Source organism: Sprattus sprattus (assembly GCF_963457725.1).
Source record: "Sprattus sprattus genome assembly, chromosome: 2".
NCBI classification, from domain to species: Eukaryota; Metazoa; Chordata; class Actinopteri; order Clupeiformes; family Clupeidae; genus Sprattus; species Sprattus sprattus.
In genome coordinates, this window is record NC_137921.1 from 43,848,656 (window position 1) to 43,871,155 (window position 22,500).

The 22,500-nt window shown below is 49.1% G+C and overlaps 1 protein-coding gene across 1 annotated transcript in view; it reads left to right on the plus strand.

Annotated features, from left to right (window-relative positions):
- The window catches only part of crocc2 (ciliary rootlet coiled-coil, rootletin family member 2), a gene marked incomplete at both ends in the record, with an annotated part of 56,391 nt that overhangs the window by 8,747 nt on the left and 25,144 nt on the right, over window positions 1–22,500 (plus strand). The window contains 14 exons of the mRNA XM_080860235.1: window positions 7,864–8,025; window positions 8,277–8,360; window positions 8,771–8,877; window positions 11,069–11,213; window positions 12,112–12,218; window positions 13,128–13,334; window positions 15,503–15,599; window positions 16,014–16,103; window positions 16,667–16,828; window positions 17,274–17,473; window positions 18,673–18,855; window positions 20,482–20,626; window positions 20,958–21,104; window positions 21,500–21,730. Of these exons, the coding sequence (XP_080716361.1) occupies window positions 7,864–8,025; window positions 8,277–8,360; window positions 8,771–8,877; window positions 11,069–11,213; window positions 12,112–12,218; window positions 13,128–13,334; window positions 15,503–15,599; window positions 16,014–16,103; window positions 16,667–16,828; window positions 17,274–17,473; window positions 18,673–18,855; window positions 20,482–20,626; window positions 20,958–21,104; window positions 21,500–21,730 (2,067 nt within the window). The remainder of the gene's footprint in view (window positions 1–7,863; window positions 8,026–8,276; window positions 8,361–8,770; window positions 8,878–11,068; window positions 11,214–12,111; window positions 12,219–13,127; window positions 13,335–15,502; window positions 15,600–16,013; window positions 16,104–16,666; window positions 16,829–17,273; window positions 17,474–18,672; window positions 18,856–20,481; window positions 20,627–20,957; window positions 21,105–21,499; window positions 21,731–22,500) is intronic.

Here is a 22,500-nt window from a genome sequence, read left to right on the forward strand (position 1 = left end):
CTCTCTCTCTCTGTCTCTGCTCTGGTGTAATAGTGCAGCTGTCCCCATGGCCAGAGTAAAAGCACTCTCAATGGTGACCGTGTTTCGTGTGTGATTTGGGGTTCTGAAGTCAGGCCCCTGTGGATCCTCTCTGCCCCCCCTCTATCTCTCCCCCCATCCCAAAACCCTTTTTGGCCTCGCGGCCCTTTGTTTTGTTATACGGTGTTGTGTAATCATCCTCGGTCCTCAGTGATGCCAAAATAGCAGCTTTCACAATCAGCTGGGGCTTATTCACTTCCTATCTGAAAGAGAGAGAGAGAGAGAGAGAGAGAGAGAGAGAGAGAGAGAGAGAGAGAGAGAGAGAGAGAGAGAGAGAGAGAGAGAGAGAGAGAGTGAGAGAGAGAGCGAGAGCGAGAGCGAGTGAGAGAGAGAGCGAGCGAGAGAGAGTGAAAGAGAGAGAGTGAAAGAGAGAGAGTAAGAGAGAGAGAGAGAGAGAGAGAGAGAGAGAGAGAGAGAGAGAGCGAGAGAGAGCGAGAGAGAGAGCGCGCAAGAGAGAGAGAGAGCGAGAGAGAGGGAGAGAGAGAGAGACAGAGAGAGAGCGAGAGAGAGGGTGGTACAGGTACAGTGTGGGGAGTGGGGGAGCAAAGGGCTGGGAAGACTCTGTGTGTTTGTGTGTGTGTGTGTGTGTGTGTGTGTGTGTGTGTGTGTGTGTGTGTGTGTGTGTGGTTGGATGTCAGGTCCAGCTGTGTTTAGGAATCTGACAGATAGTGCACTACATTAATTCCCTTTATTAAACCTCTGGGCCTGGGCCAAGCCAGGGAAAAATGCTCACAGCTGTAACCCTTTGAGCACTGCCCCTGGCCTGTGTGTGTGTGTGTGTGTGTGTGTGTGTGTGTGTGTGTGTGTGTGTGTGTGTGTGTGTGTGTGTATGTGTGTGTTTAAGTAGAATGTGATAGTGGTGTAAAAGTGAAAAGTACTATATTTCTTATCAAATTTATGTTTCCTTTTTTGTTGCATGCTTGTGTTAGATCAAGTGTGTTTTACGCAAAGGGTATGAGATCATTTTCTGTTCCTTACTCCATGTCCTTCCTTTTTATATTTGCATGTGTTCGTTTTATATATTGTGTATGAGTATATGTACATGTTTAGGATGTATGCGTTGGTGTGTATGTCTTTAGGTGTCGGTATGTATGTGTAAGTATCTCTGTGTTTTTATTGTATGTCTGTGTTTCTACATGTATGCATGTGAATGTCTATGTGTATATGGTGTTGTCATGACAGTAAGATTACTGATCATTCAGAGGATTGTTCGACTCCCAGTTGGGCCTTAAGGTTGCTAATTCCATGCACTGGGATGACCAGTTGTGTTTAGCCAGCTGTCAGCTCATAATCAGCATCCGCACGAAATGACACCCAGCCACAGAACTATGGAAAACTACAGCATTTTTCCCAGAGAGCCTTCTCCTGGTGACCACCCCTTCTGCATGCGGCAATCTCACTGCTACACAGTGTGGATGTTTTGTGCTTTGAACACATGATTTTTTATCAGCAACACTTTCTGATCCTTGTGGTCCATTAGTTTCCCGTGGAGTTATGAGAAACACAAATTTGTGCACCTTTGAAGTCAGTGAGTGCACATTTGAAACAAAAAAAACGAGGGCCAAAAAGTGGAATATTATGTGGCAGCAAATTTTTTGGCCCCCTCGCAAAAAGCTTTCAGTGGCTTTCGAAAGCTGCTCTCGTGTTGGTTATTGGCAGCTGAATCAAAGCTCTCTTGCTCCTTGATGTATTTTGAAATATTTATCAAATGAGACAATACAAGGAGTGGCACAAATCATAAATATCAAGTAATATGAAAAAAGTAAACACACACACACACACACACTCAAAAAAGAAAAGAAAATGTAATTCATAACACATTTTACACTGCAAAGGGAGAGAGAATGAGGGAGTGGGAGAGGGGAGAGATAGATAGAGAGAAAGAGAGAAAGAGAGAGAGAATGTGTGTGAGAGAGAGAGATCCTCAGGTCTCTATTGCACAGGGGGAATGTGCAGAACAGATACTGCAGGGATAAAAACACTGTTTTTGTTTTAAAACTGAAAAAAAGCCCAGCTGTATGGATGGCATATGGAAGTGCATAGGAAAAACACACGCCCAGGAAATGTTTTTAGTGTGCGCTGTGGAGTGCGTGTGTGTGGAGTGGGCGCTATTGTAAAAAGTCAGTAGGCGAGCTGAGGCTCACACAGCGGGCGGCCGGGAGGGCGGTGGGGTGAGGTGGCCCCCGCTGCTTTTTAGGGGCCTCACGGGGCCCACAGCAGAGTCGTGAGGCATCAGCTGAGGGCCGTAAACAGAATGGGCGTAGTTCAGAGTGGCTCAGGGGAGGGACAGAGTTACTAAAGAGAGAGAGCCCGTTCCGATGAGTGATGTGTAGTGTGTGTGTGTGTGTGGTTGGATTCATGCTGTGTGCACTCAAGAGTTCATGCTGTGTGGACACATTTGTTTATGTGTGTGGGAATGCGTGTGTGTGCTTGCTTGTGCGCATGCATATAATGTATAGTACTTTGGATAGATTAATTGCCTATATCAGTGTCTGAGGATCTGTTTTGTATGTGTGCGAGTAGTCTATGTTACTATGTGTGTATATGTACGTGTAGTAACTGGACTGTGTGTGCGAGCGTGTGAGATGTTTCAGAGGTGAGGCCGCTTTCTCTCAGGTCCTCTTCCTATCTCCCAGTTTACAGCAGGGATGGAATCGGCCTGTATCTGTCCCAGAGCCAGGCCAGGCCCACTCCACCGGAGTCAGCTCCTCTTTGGGAAAGTGAGCGAAAGAGAGAGAGAGAGAGAGAGAGAGAGAGAGAGAGAGAGAGAGAGAGAGAGAGAGAGAGAGAGAGAGAGAGAGAGAGAGAGAGAGAAGGAGTGATGGAGAGATGGAGAGAGGGTGGTCCAGGTGCTTTTCTCAGTCTCTTCAGATTGTCCAGGTGCTTTTCTGTATCTAATGGGCAAAACATTCTGTCATTGTAGCCATCTGTGTGTGTTTTTTATTTCCCACAAGTCTTTGCACAACTCCTCTCGTTCTGTCCATCTCTGTCATTCTCTCTGGCTTCCTCCCTCCCCCTTGACCCCTCCCATTTTCACTCTTTCTCTCTCTCTCTCTCTCTCTCTCTCTCTCTCTCTCTCTCTCTTTCCTCTGTAGAGCATAGCTAATGGGGAGCAGCCCGTGGCCCCTCTCTTTACAGGGGAGCTCAGGGCTCAGCGCAGCTGTAAAGCGGAGCTCCTCAATGGGGTGGTGTGCAGGGGTGGGGCCCTGGCCTGGAGCCCACGCACTGGCCCCGGTGTGAGTGAGTGCATTCGCCTCTGAGCCTCGGAAACTCGCTTTTTGTGCTGGGTCACCTGATCAGTCTCTGTTTGTGTGTGTGTGTGTGTGTGTGTGTGTGTGTGTGTGTGTGTGTGTGTGTGTGTGTGTGTGTGTGTGTGTGTGTAATATTCTACATCCATGTGTGTGTAGAGTATAGTTTACATAATCACAGTTGAAGAAATTACTTCACTTGGGGATTGTGTAAGTTGTCCGTTGATGTGTCTGTGTGCATTCATCTATTGATGTGCATGTTCCATGTGTGGATTTTCCTTACGAAATCCTAGCTGCCTCTCTTGATCTCCCAGATTTTGTGTCCATGTCATGTTCATATGCAAGTGACTTACAGAAGCTACTGGCCTTCTTTGCTTGGGTGTAATGGGGCCAAGCTCATCATTTTCCTAACTTCCTTGTTGAAAGACTACCCTGTGCTTCCAAGTTGACTTTGCACTGAGAACTGTGGCACCTTGGCTTGTTTGCATGTTTTGCAAAGAAGTGAAATTGCACATATGGGTAATGACAGGACAAAAAAATAAGAGGACAGAGGGGGAGAGGAGGAGGAGGAGAGAGAGTGTGTGTGTGTGTGAGAGAGAGAGGGTCCCCACATGGAGGGTGCCAATTGTTTCACAATGACAGCAGAGTGCCAGTCCAGTGCTCTCGCCTCCAGGGGCAAGTGACACTGGCGACTTGCACCAAGGGGAGCCCATGCCAAAGCAGTGGAAGGGGCTTGGCCTGGGCATGGGAACGAGAGCGAGAGAGCGAGCGAGGGAAAGCTCTTCAGGGAGAAGGATAGAAGAAAAGACAGGGAGATGAGTGCACTCTGCTAGAGGGAGAGGGGGAGAGCTCTTTTAGAGTGAGATTTCATCTTTAATAGGATCATTACGCTCGCTGGGGTTCAAATTTGAAATGTTTCTGCTGCCCTCGGCAAAAGTGGGTTTTGGGTGTCGACAGAAGAAAATATGCCGTTGCCTCATCTCTCTTCCGTTCCCCTCGCTCCCGGACTCTCTTGATGTGCGCTCCAAGAGAGGGATGCATGCAAGGATCTCACACAAACTCATTGACCTACGCTGCGCTAAGCGCGTTTAAAACAATTTGTGGCAGTTTTGTAGGTGGCAGTCATTTTAAACTCAGGGGGTGGGGGGTTCTTACCACTCAGTACTGTGCAGGAGTCTGGCACTCATGTTGCATGAACATCATGTACACTTGTTTGGGCTGAGGTGCAAAATGACAGTAACAGATCTGGTCAGGCTGTATGAGGAGCTTTCCCTTGAGTTACGCAGCTATGAGGGAGACCGGGAGAGAGAGAGAGAGAGAGAGAGAGAGAGAGAGAGAGAGAGAGAGAGAGAGAGAGAAATGCACAGAGCAGAAAGTATAGAGAAAATGAAGGAGAGAAGGAAGAGGAGGCCAAATGATAGTTCATGGAGATAGCCTGACGTGAGTCTTTCCTGAAAGTTGATCACCTGTGGCCCAGCGTAGACCTCCACCTCGCCGATCCTTCACCCTAGTGGTGATTCGGTTACAGCGGATTACACAGGATTGCATAGCATTAGCCTCTGGCTCCTCTGTCATGAATGCTACAGAGGGCCTTGCGGATTAACACTTTGAAATGCCCCACCTCCCAACCACCACACACACACATACACACATGCATACACACACGCACAGCGGCTAAGACGTGACTGACAGCTCAGCTGGCTTCGCGTGCTCAACCGCAGGAAATACAGTAGCCGCTGCTCTCTCTCATCTGCAGCAGAGCTGACTTTGTAATCGGCATATGCTTTGGCTCAACAAGTCGTCTGCTTTCTTTAGGTAACTCGAGATACGCCAGGGCGTTACGCGGACGCGAAGATCATTTTAATTCATGTCAAAATCCACAGTGTGAGATCAGAATGGTGGGGCCTGGTGAGGACAATGGCTCTTTGAGGATGATGATAGTTCCCCTGTTCAGGAGTGTGTGTGTCTGTCTGTGTGTGTGTGTGGGTGTGTGTGTGGGTGTGTGTGTGTGTGTGTGTGTGTGTGTGTGTGTGTGTGTGTGTGTGTGTGTGTGTGTGTGTGTGTGTGTGTGTGTGTGTGTGTGTGTGTGTGTGTGTGTACAAGGACTCTCAGAGAAGCTTGGTCTGAACAGACTGTTCTGTACATTGTAATTGTACATTGCTCCAGGAGTGGTTTGAGCATATGGGAGCTGGGGACCTGGTTAATTTGCGCTGCGTAGAGCCGGCTTGTGTGTAGCTATCCTCCATTACACCGATGCTTTAAAAACCAACAGGATCTTTATTCCACTGCCAGGTCCTGCAGGTCTGTTGGAGCAACACAGCAAACCGCCAAAGGCCATGTGTTTTTAAAGGCTGACAGTAATAAAGTGTGTATGTGTGTTAAAACGTGTGTGTGTTTTATTGTGTGCATGTGTGTGTGTTTTAGTGTATGTGTCATGTATTCACGCAATCCACATCAAACAACCTGGCCCCTTGTCCTGCTGTTGCCATTGTAGCTCCTGCCTCGATTGAAACTACCTGATTGGCTTGTAATTGGCCTTAGAATTGTTTTTGTGAGACCTAATCGATTGCCGCTGTGCTCGCAGCCGTTTCCAAAGCACCCGTTAAAACACAGCTGCCGCTGCCGGTGCTGCCGTCACGCCCAGAGCCCCCTGCTCCCCAGGCCCCCATCACCTCTGCTGCCACCCCACCCCAAACCCCAACAGAGACGGTAGTGCCCCTCTCTTGTGGGTCCCCTGCCCGTACCCCACCCAGCAGCTGCCCATGGAAAGCGCCCAGGCTTGCCCCTGCTTTGGAGTGTGTTTGAGGTATAAAGTGCCCCCAAAAGGGTAGTTTGAGGGCGCTTTTATTGAGATTGGGCAACTCTCTGGCTCCAGTTGGGAACAGGGGGGCTGTTGTCCCAGAGTGGGCTCAGCTTTGGAGGTGAGATGGGGTTGGATGAGGAGGCTGCTGGTATCTGTGCAAGGGGTCCTTTTGGGGGGTGTTGGTTTTGTGTGTGCTTGTTTGTGTGTGTGTGTGTTTGCATACGCACATATTTTTAGGAAACTTTGGTGGGTATTTAATGTGTTTATATGTGTACAAGTATTTGTGCATTTGTGTGGATAGCTTAAGGCGATTTGATTTTTGCCTACATGTGTGTGTACACACAGTGGATTTGTGTGTTTGTGTATGTGTGTGTGTGGGGGGGGGGAGGTGTGGGTGAGTGTGTGTGTGTGTGTGATTGTGTGATACAGAGTGGGATCGGTAAGTGTGTGCCTGTGTGTGCGTGAATGTTTGAGAGGGGGTGGTTGGTGTGTGTGTGTCTATACACACACATGTTGATGTGGTAAGGGAGAAGAGTACTCTGTTGCCTCCCCTGCCCCCCCCCCCCCCCCCCCCCCCCCCCCTCTCCCCTTCACTCTTAACACTTCTCACTCTTTTCTTTATGTGAAGCAGTCAGCTGGGACATGAGTGCTGGGCTGGGTGGAGCATGTGGTTTGTGTTAGTGGGGACAGGGTGTCTGGCACCAGCATGGGGAGAGGGTGGCGTGCGGCGGAGGTGGGGGTGCTTCGAGTTGGTGTGTGTGTGTGTGTGTGTGTGTGTGTGTGTGTGTGTGTGTGTGTGTGTGTGTGTGTGTGTGTTTGTGTGTGTGTGTGTGTGTGTGTGTGTGGATTGGGTGGGGTGGGTGGGACGGTTGGGGGTTACGGCACATTGAGATTGAAGACCCTGGAAAGGCAGATACAGATCGGAGGCTGCCTGTGCGCTGGGCCTGAGGAGTGGCTGGGTGGGTGTTTAATGTGATTTTCCTCAAAGAGAGGGATGAGCTGCTCCTCACTACCCCCTCACAGTAAGCCACAGTCCCTCCTCTGTGATCCCACAGCCTCTCAGGAGGGCGGAGATGCTCCTCTCTGTCCCGCTACAGCCTGACACAAGCAAAGCACAGCACTGCATCACTTTTAAATCCGCTTCTGAACCAACCAACTCACACATGAAACCTATTGCATTCGCCACAGCTTGCTAATGGCTAACAAAACGATGAATTAATCTGACCTCTTTTGCTAACATTTGTTAGTACTTGTCATCATTGGTTGTCATCAGTCATTGTGTGTCACGCCCTGGGTTGTTCTGTGCTGTAATGTGTGCTCTCTAGTGTGTATGTGTGTGTGTTTGCGTGTGTGTGTGTGTATGTGTGTGTGTGTCTGCGTGTGTGTTTGCATGCCTATGTGTGTTTGTGTGTGTGTGCGTGGGTGTGTGTGTGTGTTTGCCTGCCTGAGTGTGTGTTTGCATGCCTATGTGTGTGTGTGTATGCATGCATGCATGTGTGTGTGTATGTACATGTATGTATGTATCAAGTAAGCATGTGAGAAGATAAACTGGCCAGTGAGATATCTGGACCAGCTGAGATTGTCTCTGGCAGGTAGTGTGTTTGTGTGTGTGTGTGTGTGTGTGTGTGTGTGTGTGTGTGTGTGTGTGTGTGTGTGTGTAATCATATGTGTGTGTGTGGATGCATATATGTGCGTATGTTTTTTACGTGTGTGTGTGTCTGTTTGTGTGTGCAGCTGGAGCAGATGCTGGTTCTGCAGTCAGGAGATTCGGACCAGGAGAGTGTGAGTGCGGAGCACAGGCTTCGGGAGGAGGCTCGCTCCTACCGCCTCAAACTGCAGAGCTACCAGGAGAGCCAGCAGAGACAAGCTCAGCTGGTGCAGAAACTACAAGCGAAGGTTAGTACACACAAACACACACACACACACACACACACACACACACACACACACACACACACACACACACAATTCACTAGCTACAAGCTCAGCTGGTGCAGAAACTAACGACCAAAGTGAGTACACACACACACACACACAGTGCACACACAGGCACAAGCATTAACTGTCAGAAAGGATAAGTCAGTCTGCCTGATGATGACTAAATGATTATGAGTATTTGTGTGCACTGGCGTGCGCCTGTGTTTCAGGTGATGCAGTATAAGACGCGGTGTGGGGAGTTGGAGGAACAGGTGCTGCAGAAGACCTCAGAGTCGGAGAAACTACGCCTGTCAGTGAGTCAAACACACCATCTTTAGATGTGAATAATGCCTTCTTCAATGGGCCTGAGACTGAAGCCATTGAACAGCATCTTCTTGAGATGATGCTGGCGTCTCAATCCATCAGCCAAACACAGACACTTCTAATGAGGCTCAGCAGTTCAAACTGGCATGATAAAGATGCTCATTTCAGCCATCCCATAATAATGTACTACCAAAGAAATAGGTGGAAATCACGGTTACTTGTGATGCTGGTGGAACTGCAATGATACATTTCATATTTATTGTGTGATTTATTTATTTGTATTTGCATTCATTTTGTGTGTGTTCTGGATTTCGAGCCCATTCGTTCCTTGTTCGAACGAACCTCTGTCCTAGTTGATTTCTCATAGCTCAGTGTGAGGTAACTGATCTCCCTTCTGAAGCTCCAGACCCACCTGGACTCGTCTTCCCAGCAGCTCCAGCGGGCAGAGCAGGAGAACGGCCGGGACCTCCAGAGCAAGCAGGCCCTGCTGGAGGAAGAACAGAAAAGGTGAGAGAGAGATAATGAGAGAGAGAGAGAGAGAGAGAGAGAGAGAGAGAGAGAGAGAGAGAGAGAGAGAGAGAGAGAGAGAAAAATGTAGCTGAACCCAGAGCCACCCAAGGAGAGGCTTCTCTGGGAAGCAATGTGCAAAACACTGAACATAAAATACAGTGCAACAGACAAATGGAAAAAAAGAGAAATTGATGGGAGATGGTCTTTTGATTGAGCCAGAGTGCTTGAAATTCCTGAAATTGAGAGATGTTCTCAGAGAGAGAGAAATAAAAAAGAGAGAGAAAGTTAGCTCCTGTTATTTCATTTCATGTGTCATGGGGAACAGAGGGCCAAAGTTGAATTCTTAAGAGAGGGAGAAGCCTCTTCCTCTCTTCACCTCTCTCTATCCCTCTTTTTTTCCTCTTTGTATTTTTCCCATGCTCCCTTCTCTCTCAAACTGGCTCGGCAGAGAGAGACAAAGGGAATCAAGGAGCCATTAAAAAGACAAACGAGAAAAGATGAGAGGAGAAAACAACAGAGGATAAAGAGCAGCAAAGGGAGGACAAATAGAGAGCCCTCTCTCTCGCACACGCTGGCCTTGGAAGATGTTCTGGCTCGTTCCAATTTGTCAGAGTTAGTTAGCAGAGGCCCAGCTGGCTCCGGCTGTCCTCCCGGTTCTTTAACGGTGCCTCACACTGCGTGCCGGGCCCCGTGCCCTGGGCCCGGATCCCCGCCCCCCCCGACGCCCGCACCTGATGCCCAAAAGCCCCCAGATTTACAACATCGGCCCTGGCCCAGTGAAGTCCAGCTTACGACCCCTAATTGAAATTCTCAAGGCAGACGCCTGGCCCGCTTGCCAAAGGGTCCCTCCTTTGCTCTGGTTCAGGCTCCGAGCTCTTCTTCCTCTGCCCAGGCTCTGTTGGTCGGGTGTCGTGTTGGATTTCCACACCGCTGCTACTGCCACGCTGGATCCAGCTGCGGCTGTTTGTAACCCCCCAGCATTTAGCTGCGCTAGCGCAGCACAGCTTCTCAGCTTAGCCCCCCCCCCCCCCCGGCTCCCAGCTTCAGCTCGAGTCATATTAAGAGCCATAAATAATGCTAAGCCCTGTACCGTGGCTCCGGCTCCCGTAGTTTGTCTCGGCTTGTTATGGTAGGCCGCCTTGGGGCCGCGTCAGTGTGTCTTTTTGAAATTGCCACGGAAAACTTGTCCTCCATTGTCGTGTGAAATGAATCCAAACAAGCGCCTAATGCTGTCTGAAATCATCTCAAAATGTTGGAGAGCCACCTCTCCACCCCAGTCCCCAATTTACGCACACACATGCACATACACACACATACAAACTTTCAGCGCACATCTTTTAGATGAAGTTTGTCTTGCCTCCATTTATCTCTGCCCCTCCCTCTCTTCCTTTCCCTCTCTCTCTCTCTCTCTCTCTCTCCCCCTCTCCCTCCATCTGTCTTCTTTCTAATCCTTCTCTCCCAGTCTGATCTCTCCCTGTCCCTCTCTCCAGTGTTGTTCCCATAAATTGCTTTTGTTTGCTACATCACACGCTGGCAGCGCTCGCTGTAACTGGGTGTAGACCCGTGCAGGCTGATGTAAACATCCCTGCAAACGACTCGACAAGCGAACAAGAGAATCTGGTGGCAATTAAGGGGGGGTGCGGGGGGATTGAAAGGGTGGAGGTGGGGATCGGGGTCTTTATAAAACTGTCACGCACATTGTGGCCCTCATCCCTACACCCATCTCCCATGTGGCCAACCCCCCCCCCCAACAACCTCACCCCCCGGTAAGCGTGGCTGGCAACGACAGAACTGAGAGCCACTGCTTTATGAGCCTGTAAATGTAGGAGTGATATAGTGGCCCGCATGATGGAGGGCTTGAGGCAGAGGAATAGAGGGAGGGGAAGAGGGAGGAAAGGGGAATGTATGATCTGTATTCAGTTCCATGGCTGTATGATTATGTTTGCATGTTAGGGTGTGTGACTATGCGTGTGCACGTGTGTGCGTGTCCTTGGAGTGTGCCTACATATGAAAATGAGTGTGTGCCATTAGCAGGCTTCGACAGGTGAGGGTGCCAGCTCTGCTCTCTGGCTGTGGTGCAGCAGCGGTGGTGAGGAAGAGGATGAGGTGGCGGGAGGTGCTGGTCTGAGGGGATGTTGGCAGGTGATGAAGGCTACTTTACCTCACTCTGCTCTGCTCCGCTCCGCAGGTGCTCGGGCCTCAGCCAGGTGAACGCGCTGCTCCGCCAGCAGCTTGAGCAGGCGGCGTCCGCCAATCAGGGCCTGAGCGAGAGCCTGCGGCGCGCGCGCCAGGACGCCGAGCAGAAGGACACGCGACTGCGCAAGGAGCAAGAGGTAGGAGAGAGAACAAGGGGGAGAGAGAGAGAGAGAGAGATTGAGGTGAAGGAAAGGGGGAGGAGAAGAGGGGGAGGAGAGGGGACGGAAGTAAAGAGAGAGAGAGAGATGGTGGGAAGGGGGGGTGGGGGGGTTGTAGAGAGATCTTCTGCTGTGGTTGCTATTGTTTTGTGTACCTGTCTGTGTTATTGTCCCCTCTGTTCATTCTCTCTCTCTATCACCCTCTGTCTTTCTCTCTCCCCCTCTCTATCCACCCAAGCCCAATGAAACGAAACGTTGGAACTCATGGAATTCCACCCATGGCCCTGTTTGTTCAGCCTGGACACTGGGCTTTGTTTTAAACCTCTGTTTTGATTTTCTCAGCTGTTGTTTCCTGTGAAAACATTCCAATCACTCGGACAGAGGGTGGGTGACAGAAAGAGGGAGGGAGGGAGGGAGAATTTGTTGCACGGTGCAAACATCTGGCAAGACTTGAGCGCTCCCTCTGCAGATGGCCACATACAGTATAGTGGGACCCCAGTACTGTACACACATGCGTTTTGGCTCTAGTTTTTCATTTATGTCCTCCTGGTAGTGTTTTTCTACCCAAGCCTTGAGATATGTGTTTATTTACATGTATGTATTTTTGTATTTACATACATGTGTGGGTGTTCATGAGTAATGGTGTACTGTATATGTTTATACTTGTGTATAGACTGTATATGTAGTTAGGTGTTCAGTTTAGTTCATTCCTATCAAACGACTCCTCCACTGCAACAGGCTCTTAAATGATTCCTCACTGCAACTCTTCTCCTAAGGAAAGCCTCCCTGCTCAAACAAATTGCTTTGATAGTGACCGCCTCTCTTCCAGCCTGACCTCCAGCACCCCCCCTGTCTCTTCCCCTTCTCCATCCCTCAGATGAGTGCCTCCAGACTGGGCCGTGAGCAGGCGCGTGTGCGGGCGCTGTGGCGCCAGGCCGCCTCCCTGCGCAGCACCTTCACTCAGCTCAGGGCCTTCGCTGACAGGTGAGTAGAGCAGGGCGCCTCCCCTGGAGTTAAACTCCCTCACCTCAGCACCTCTGAACCTCTCTAACAACGACCCCATCCTCACACACACACACACACACACACACACACACACACACACACACACACACACACACACACACATACTCACTCATACTCGCCGACTCGTACACACACACACAAACTCATTTGTTACACTTACACACTTATACATACACACACACACATCGTATCACCGACACCACCTCCACCAAACAGCTCCCCTAGTCTCATTTATCCCGGACTGGGATCAAAGCAGGAAGAGGGGGGTAGGTGGGTCAGCTCTCTCCCCCCAGTGCAGTCCTCTCCTCATGGGGGTAGATCTGGGGCTTGACAGCCCTCACAGAGGGCCGGGCTGGAGCCATCCATCAGGATAAGGCGCTGGAACTGCGGTCTTGGCTCCTGTCAGAGCCCCTGGAGTGGCTCCTGAGCAGCGCTGAGTAATTTGCTGCGATGGGGGATTACTCAACACTCCACTGCCGTATCAGCAAAGAGGCCAAAGCTCGCGGCTACACACTCCAAGCCTGGCTACGCCGTTCAAAGGGGTTGGTTCCCGAGGTCACCTCGTAGAGGATAATGGCTTCAGGCAGCTAAAGCATCCAGCCTTAAACCCCCACCTATAGCCCCATCCACCCTTCTTGCCTGTCACCTCATCACCCCCACCTTAATCTCACCCTGAGATAAACTGCTGTGCAACAGATATATGAGCTTAATTTCTCCTGGCAATTAAATACTGGGTCACAGTAACTGCACTAAAGGTGTTTGTGTATGTGTGTGTGTGTGTGTGTGTGTGTGTGTGTGTGTGTGTGTGTGTGTGTGTGTGTGTGTGTGTGTGTGTGTGTGTGTGTGTGTGTGTGTGTGTGAGACTAGGAACCTCACTGACATGCGGGCGGAGTGTGTAAGCACTGGTCGCCAGCTACGTGCCGCCTGCCTGAACCTGGAGATGAGTGTGAGTCAGCAGTGCGCCCCCGCTGGTGTGGAGGTGTCAGTGTTGGAGAGGCAACTTCGGGAGAGACTGCGGGAGGCCATGCAGCTCCAGGCGCGCTGGGATGCCGAGAAGGTCGAGCTCAACTCCAGGTCTGTCTGGGTGTTAATCTTCAAGCACAGATAGCTGTTGGTCCGTCTAGGTGTTAATCTTCAAGCATTGATAGCTGTTCTGCATGTGGGTCTGACCACTACATTGTGTGGTTCCCTTGCAGTGTCCCTGCGGTCATGTCTTGTCTTGTCTGCCGGTCAGTCTTTCTGGGTTGCATGACTACTTGCTATTGCTAATATAGTGTTTTTATCTCTCCTTCCCTTAAAATGCTCTAATCTTCTTCCTAGTTTCTTTCTCATATATGGACAGTAGACTACACCTTGCTGAGAAAAAGATTGCAATTTGACTCTTGCTCGAACTTTGGTAGTGGTTCCAACATACAGTATGTTTGATGAATGGGAAAAAAGGAGGAGGAAGGAGGAACAAAGGAGGAAACAAAGGAGGAAATGCATTCTGCATGCTGACGAAAGATGCCACCGCGGCAGAAATCGATCAATGGCACCCCAGTTCTCAGGCATGAAAATAACAACCCAAGGCCGCCCAGATGAAACACATTGCAGGTTCCACACACTGGGAAGTAAACGGCACAGGTGCAAAGGTGACCGAGTTTGACCATGACCTCAGCGTTGTCCTGAGGGCCCTGGATGAATGGCAAAGGGCCAGGCAGAGCAGCACAGCGTCCGTCCGTTCGTCCAACCCCAGAACGCCTGATGTTTTCCTCCTCTCACTCAGAGATGGTAAAGTGCCAAATCAGGAGGAAGAGAGAGAGAGAGAGAGAGAGAGAGCAAAAAAAGGAAGCGAGAGAGGGGGATCTAGCCAAAGAGAGAGTTTGTGAGTGAATGAGCAAGATAGAGGAAAAGAGAAAGGGAGAGATTCGGCCAAGACGAGAGTTAGTGTGTGTGCAAGATAGACTGAGAGAGAGAGAGAGAGAGGGAGAGAGGGAGAGAGCGAGAGAGGGGGATCCAGCCAAACCGTTGTTGGATTGAACACAGGGGATTTAAACAGTGCTGCTGGCTGAAGTCAAAGGAAACATATACCAAAGGTTGTCAGAGAGACAGAAAGTGAGTGGATTGGTTTACAGCATTAGGGAGAAATATCCGCTGCTCGTCGTTTCGGCACTCGCAGCGCCGCGGCCGGAGTTAGCCTCGGCTTTTGTGGTCAGAGCGGAGGGGAGTATACCAGCAAAGGTTGCGGTTGTTGATGGAAGTCCCACATGTGACAAATTCAGCCCTGATATATCTGTTTGCCAATGACAGAATTACAAAAGAGATTTTCTTTTTCTGACGAGCGTTGAAAGAATCTCAATCCCATCTTGATATCTGACCCCTGTCATCCTCGCGTTGCAGAGGAGCAGAACTCCCTGAAGATTAACGCAGATCAAATTATATCCAACCGCTGCCCCACTACAATGCTCAATGCAGAATGTCGTAATTTCTGTTTGAATCATGTGATATCAACACTGAATATAACACTGTCTGACCCTTTTTTCACTTTACATTCCAACCCGTATCACAGGTAACACAATCCCTCTGTGCGACTTGACAAAACCATTATGGGTGTACGTCCTTTCGAGCAAAGAGATCGTATGAGATGGTTCTGGCTTTTATATATATGTATACTGAACGTCTTCAGATTTCTGACAGTAATCTGTAGAGATTTTAGACGCCTGTGTAAATGTGTGTGTGTGTGTGTGTGTGTGTGTGTGTGTGTGTGTGTGAGTGTGTGGGTGTGAATAAAGCGGGGCACTGGGCTTCTGCCAGCAGCACCAGTGATCTGAAGGGTCAGTATCCTCAGTGTCCTCACAGGCCCGTCTTAAACCCAAACCACAGGGACTCACTTTTCACTCTCTGTGCAACACGAGTGCTCGCAGGGTGAGAGAGTTCACATGAGTCCACACACGGACCTAAACAGGGGGGTTGTGTGTTTATGTGTGTGTTTATATGTGAGTGTATGCTTCTGTTGTATCTGTAGAAGGGGGTTAATTGTGCCTATTTGTGTGTGATTATGTGTTTGTTTGTGTGTATATATGTGTATGTTTTTGTGTATATGTGTATGTTTTTGTGTATATGTGTGTGTGTGTGTGTGTATGTATCGATTTTTGTGTCTGTATATATGTCTGTGTGTGTGTGAGTATGTGTGTGTTTATATATATGTTTGTGTGTGTGTGTATGTGTGTGTTTATATGTGTTTGTGTGTGTGGGGGGTGTAGGATCCTGGAGCTGACAGACATGGTGAAGCATCTGAGGGGGCAGAACAGTGAGAAGGAGTCTAGCCTGGCCGCCATGCAGGCTAGTCTGGACCGAATGGTGAGGCCCATTGTGGGAAGTGTGTGTGTGTGTGTGTGTGTGTGTGTGTGTGTGTGTGTGTGTGTGTGTAAGAGGGTGGATAATGTCTTGATGGTGGTTGAGATTTAGTCTGACTGGCACTTTTGATAAACCCCACAAAGCCCTGGTTGACTGTTGTCTGGGTGAACAGCTCTGGTGTTTGTCAGCAGCCGTGTGTGTGTGTGTGTGTGTGTGTGTGTGTGTGTGTGTGTGTGTGTGTGTGTGTGTGTGTGTGTGTGTGTGTGTGTGTGTGTGTGTGTGTGTGTGTGTGTGTGTGTGTGTGTGTGTGTGTGTGTGTGTGTGTGTGTGTGTGTGTGTGTGTGTGTGCGTGTGTCTCTGTGTGTTCATGGCCGTTGTGTTGGCTGACCTCTGCCCCCTGTGTGGTTTCCTGTTTAGGAGTTGAGTCGGGCTGAGGAGTGTGAGGAGAGGGGCTGTCTGCAGACGGAGATCCAGGCCCTTCAGCACATCCTGCACAGCATCAGCCAGGTCTGCCCAGCCTTCTTCACAACACAAAGCCCTGATATATAGGATTTGCCCCATGCAAGGTCTTCATTCATGTCCTATGGGCAACAGTGAATCAAAGATGCAAACGGGGGAGTAGAGGGATTGTTTAAAACTAAATAGAAAAATGTAGTTCTGACGATGAGGCAGAACTAATTAAATCAGATTAGAGCGCTTAGGTATCAGAGCTGTTTTGTCTTGACACATTGGGTAAAATGAGAGGGGTGGAACCTAATTGACATGATGCCCAGAGTGAAGATATTGGCCCAGAAAAAGAAAAGTGATTTTTGTGAACGTTGGTTTGGTGTGTGTGACTCAAGCAACACAATCTTTTATGCAAGTGTGACATAATTAGAAGCCGCACCTTTTTCAAAGTACACAGTGAGCAGAGTATTGAGACTTTCACCGAATACTTCAGACATAGTTCAGCCATTCAGATAGACACAGACAGTTCTTGCATAGCATGTAGAACAGTACATGTATATGTCTTTTATATTATATATAACTATTTTAAGTGTAGTGTTTTACATTCTGTCGCCATTCTTCAGGTGGCTCGTGGGGATGGTGATGGCGCCATGTTGGAGGGCACTAATCAGGGAGCAGACTCCCGCTCTCTCCCCCTCTCCCCGCTGCGGGGCGTCTCTCCCCAGAGGGACAGCACACTGCTGGCGGTCCAGAGAGTCCTGACCCAACGACAGACTCAAGTCCAGGTCAGAGAGGGCATGTGTCGGGGGGCTAAGTGTGTACTTCAGGGCAATCAACTTAAGTTTTCAGTTTTCCCCACAAACCAGCAGTGTCTAACATGTTTGTTTGAATATTGACGTAACTTCAAGGGATGTTGACATGGATCTGGTGAATAAGGTGTATCAGACCTAAAAACTATAGAGCAGAACATCTCCAAAATGGGGAATGGGCCAAAACATTTTTTGTGGTGTTTGTCAAATAGTACTCCAACTGAAAGAACTGCCATAAGGACTGCATAGAATTCCCCGCATAGTATCCCCTGACATCAATTCACAAGAACATTTAAGCTGTAAAGAACCCCAAAACGTCCCTCATTTGTTTTAAGCTGTTTATCAGTAGTTTCTAAATGAGTATTAAGTTATGCTGTTTAATAGATTGTTAACATCAGTCTGCCTCCTGTCCTCCCTGTAGGACCTCCGTGGGCGTCTGGAGGCTGCGCTGGAGCAGGTGGGCACCCTGAGAGCACAGCTGCAGGAGGGGGAGCTGGAGCGCCGGGAGCTGGACCTGAGGGGCCAGGAGCTGCTGCAGGAGAGCCTGCAGACGGATCGGACCCTGGAGGAGAGCCGCCGGGACGCCCAGAGGTATCGCAGCTCCCTGGACATCATCAGCAGGTGAACACCACTGTTGCTGCACCGGGCTGTATGTTTCACAAGGCTGAGATGAATTTAGCTGAGCTTCGGTTTGGACCGCATTGAACTGAATTGAATTGGGTTGAGTTGGGTTAAATTGAACTGAGGTTCATCTCATGAAACATGTTACATTTCATTCCGATTTTTGGTACAACATAACATATGTGTAGAATCAGATCACCAAGTGAAGTCTTAATCAATGCCATATGGTTTGTGATCACCAGTTCAGCTCTCTTTTGTTCCTGGCAATTGTGACTCCTTAAAGCTCAGTAGGCGACCCCTGTATAACAGGGGTTACGTGTGACACGGTGCTTAGTCATTTGGCCTCCGTTCGAGCAGTAGATTTGATGGGAAAACATGAGGGGTCAGAGTTCCGCTTTCAGTTGTGAAACATCTTCCTTTAGCTTCCAGATAGCTTCCAGAGACACTTACTGGATAAAACACTTCACATTTCGCCACTTCAGTTTGTTTTGCAGGAGAGTATGACTCAGCATGGAAGACTTCTCCTAAACATTGCCGCTGAACATCAGGGTGGGGGGAGGAGGCTCAAACTCAATTTCGATCAAATCGACGGTTCGCGATGTTTTTAATTTAGGACGCTTGTCAGACACTGTCTTCTCAGTCAAAAATGGCACGGACGGAGAGGCTGGAGTCGGTGTCTTGAGTGAGAGGCGGCCTGCAGCGGAGCGGAGTGTGCTGGGCAACGGTGCTCACGCAGCTGTGTGGAGGGGCCCTCCCTAGCCCCCTCCCGCAGGAGCCTCTCTGGAGAGCGCACTTCTCAGCCCGATAGGACAGCGGCCTTTGGGGCCCCAGCTGAACGGCTGAGATCAGCCTTTTCCACGCTCTCGTCTTTCCTCTCGCTCATCTTTCTCTTTTCGGCTCTCCCTCCCCCTCTTTGTTTCTTTCTTTTTGTATTTTCTTCTACATTCAATGAATTCCTCATGTTTCTTTGTTTTTTGTTTTCTTTTATTGTCATCTATCTGCACATGAATATAGTTTTACTGTTTCTTTTATATCTGTTCATACTTTCTTTCTTTCTTTCTTTCTTTCTTTCTTTCTTTCTTTCTTTCCTTCTTCTTGTCCCCCACCATTGCCTGTCCCTCATGTGTATGTGTGTGTGTGTGTCTGTGTGTGTGTGTGCGTGCGTGTGTGTGTGTGCTGTGTGTGTGTGTGTTTGTCAGTGAGAAGGCGACTCTGGAGCAGCAGGTTTCAGGGCTGCGGGAGCAGCTGGACTCCCAGAGGGCCGAGCTGGAGGCGGGGTGCATGTTGGCGCTAGACACGCAGAGGCAGCGGGATCTGCTTAGGCAGCAGAGGGAGGACCTGGAGAGGCAGCTGACCTATCAGCGTGCCGAAGCAGAGAGAGGGTACGCCACACGATGCCTATAGCTGTTCCTAAACTAACTAATAAACTAATTAACCAGTAACTAAGTAACTATATATATATATATATATATATATATATATATATATATGTCCATCTTCTTACTGTATCTATTTATCCTATATTTGTTCTTAATTTTGTTCACTTAATCATCCACACACCTAAGATGTCGACTTTATCCTTTGTCTACTGATTCCATCATCTCTGCACATCCATTCATGGCTCCATCGATCCCCTATGCCCTTCCTCGCTTCATCCATGTGTTCACCCTTATCGCTACCTTCTTCTGCCTGGCGATCCATTGATCCATCAGCGTATCTGTGTTCCATTGATTCATCCATTTCCTCTGTTCATCTATTCTTCTGTGTATTCAGATTCCGGACTACATGCCGGTTGGCCCAGTCATCCGTCTTTCCTTTCAGTTGTCCCCCCATGTCCTCCGATTTCTTTACTTTATTCAGGAGCCAGTTTACAATCAGAGGCTCTCGTGATATATATATATATATATATATATATATATATATATATATACCACAGTCTGCACCACACGACGCAGTGTATGGAACGAGTTTGACCAGTCGTAGACTGGCACACTGCTTCAATAGAAGCGGCACAGACTCCACCGCACGCTGCTTTAATGAACCAAACCAGATCTAAACACTGTTTCGCAGCACATTATATTTCAAAGCCCCACATACATTTCCATTGCGCACCCCCAAGATACGATTTCAGGCCTTAAAAGAGTTACCCCCATGTGCTCGGCCGTGCTGTTTTGTTTTAGGGGCTTGCTTGTTGAAACTCAATCTCATTAAGTCACGTCAACACCACACATGTTTCACACCGGGGAACCGGATTGTGTTGCGTACACATGCCGCCGGAGGGATGCTTCCTATTAGCCGTCAGTGATCCGCTTGGAGAGGCCGGCAGTGATGGTTGTGCTCGCTGAGTTGTAGGTTTTCGCCGCGGCCCCCGAGGTCTTTAGAATGAGTCAGCACCTCAGAAGGGATGGGCAACCTCTGACTCAGCAGAGTGTCCTTAACTTTGCCGCTAACAGTGTTTATGTAAACATCTGCTTGAGTTGATATGCGTTCATGCAGTTTGGATGAATAGAACTTTGCGCGTGTGTGTGTGTGTGTGTGTCTGTGTGTTTGTTCCTTTCCTGCGTGCCTTTGTTTATTTGTGCATGCGATTTTTTTGTTCATGTGATATGCTACACTGCTATTGCTGTTTGTGTGCGGAGTTTATTACCCCCTAGAGTCGTTTGACTTCATAGGGTACAATGGGTCGCATGTGTGCAGATATGCTGTGTTTGCGAATTAAGGTTATGAGGCCTTTAGGTCTTCTGTACATTTACAGAACAAAACATTACATTAAACAGACAAGCCATCTTTACAGTTATTGAGTCATTGACCTGCTCTCTTATGTCACCCTTTTCTTTATAAATTCCTTTCCCACCATTCCTTTATTCTTCCTGGCATGCCTTCATGATCTTGTGTCTCAGTTTGTGTGAACTCTTTTGAGCAGGGCTTTCATTATCTTTCACTCATTCACCTATCCACCCAATTCATCCCTCTCTGTGTTGAACTGCCCTGTCGTCCTCTCCCTGTAGCCAGAGGCTTGTGGAGCAGCTGGAGGCAAGACACTCGGAGCTGCGTAAGGAGCTGGTGTGCCTGAAGGAGGCACTGTGCCAGCTCACCCTGCACAAGGAGGTGCTGGAAGACGAGAAGGCCAGTCTGGCCCAGGCTATCACGAAGGTAAAGTCAGTAATGTATACGAAAGAGCAAACAACAGACCCTGAATAACTCATCAACTGACAGTTGAACCCCGGGAGTTGTGCTACTGCTGTCCTTACCAAACACAAACTACACCTGAGGACAGCAGACCTGTCATGGGCTTGTTATCATGTCCTTCATCCAAACCATTTAAGATGTGGTCAAAGCTAGGAATCCTAACTTTTGAATGCCCCTACAATTGACTAGTAGACAAAGTAAGCATGTGTGTGCACAACTGCATCAATATTTATTTGAGTGTGTGTGTGTGTGTGTGTGTGTGTGTGTGTGTGTGTGTGTGTGTGTGTAATTACAGTTGGAAGCTCAGAATGCTGAACAAGAAGTAGTCATCACCAGACTGCAGAGTGAGGAGGCAAGGCTCCGGGACGCCCTGGCCAAGATGGCCGCCCTGAGTGAAGGACTGGCCAAAGACAAAGTGGAGCTCAATCGCATTCTACTACGGGTCAGAAATGCTGTCCACACACACAAGTGAACACCAAGAAACAACCCCACACACTATCAACAGCTTAGCTAGAGACCAACCCAAACAGGTCATCAGGACAGTCATTGTTTATTGACATGACAGTGTTGCATCATCTGCAGTGGTCAGTTATTGTCAGCTGTCAGATTTCTGATGCTATAATATTGACGGATGTTAACCACTGGACACAACCTGTTGAATGTTAACATGAGATCTGCTGGTAATACTTGCATGATGTTCACTGGACGCTGACTGGTACCTGAAACGATTGTGCTGGATGTGATTGAAGTGACTGATTGATATAATATAATGTGTTGATGACACAGGCAAGCTCAGCTTCATTGTAACTGAGTTTTCTCTGATCTGCCACCACTTAGATGGAAGCGGAGAAGGCAACACTGGACGAGCGTCGACGGGAGGCTGCGCTTGAGCGGGCGTCGGCTCGGGAGGAGACGGGGCGTCTGCACCAGGAGCTCCAGGACACGGATGTGGAGCGGCGGGCCCTGGAGGCCTCGGAGAGCCAGCTGCAGGAGGCCAGAGTCAGCCTGGAGGCCCAGCTCAGCCTGATGCTCAAGGAGAAGACGCAGGCCAAGGAGCTGCATGCCCAGGTATGAGGGGTTTTACGCACGCACATGCAGTACATACTCACACACACACACACACACACACACACACACACACACAAACATAGGATATGTGCTCGCAATATCATACACACACGTGCACGCTTGTTAACACTAGCAAACATAATGGTGTGTGTCCCATTCACACACACACTCGCACAGACAGAGAGAGAGATAGTGAGAGAGACAGAAAGGGAGAGAGAGAGGGAGAGAGAGAGGTAGTGAGAGAGAGAGAGAGAGATTCATTCTGAAATATGGGTGGGGGAAAAGCACATGCTTCCATAATGACACATAAAGGCCAAAGTCAACTTACTAAAGAGACAGCAGGTCCAGGTGCTGGAGCAGCATGCAAAGTTCTGGCACACAGCGCACACACAGCCACGCGCTCACACGTGTACACTCTCAGAGCACTAGCACACACACCAGTCCCAGAGCTCTGTGCGTGTGCAGGTCAGTCCTTTAAACACACTTACTTACAGACATACTCACACACACACCCACACACTTACACTACACACACACTACACACACACCCACACTCCCCCAACTACCATTACGTGATTCACAGCCCTCAGCTGCAAAGGGCCTCGCTGACACAGTGAGAGGAGCCCAATAGGAACTATTGGATACATCTGCCACGCCACTCATCACCTTCCTCACACGTCCATGAGGAGCCTTGGCTTCACTCTGGGCTTGTAGGACTGCCTGGGGAAGGTGCGGATGGTGTGAAGGTGGGGAGGGGGGGGGCGGGGGGT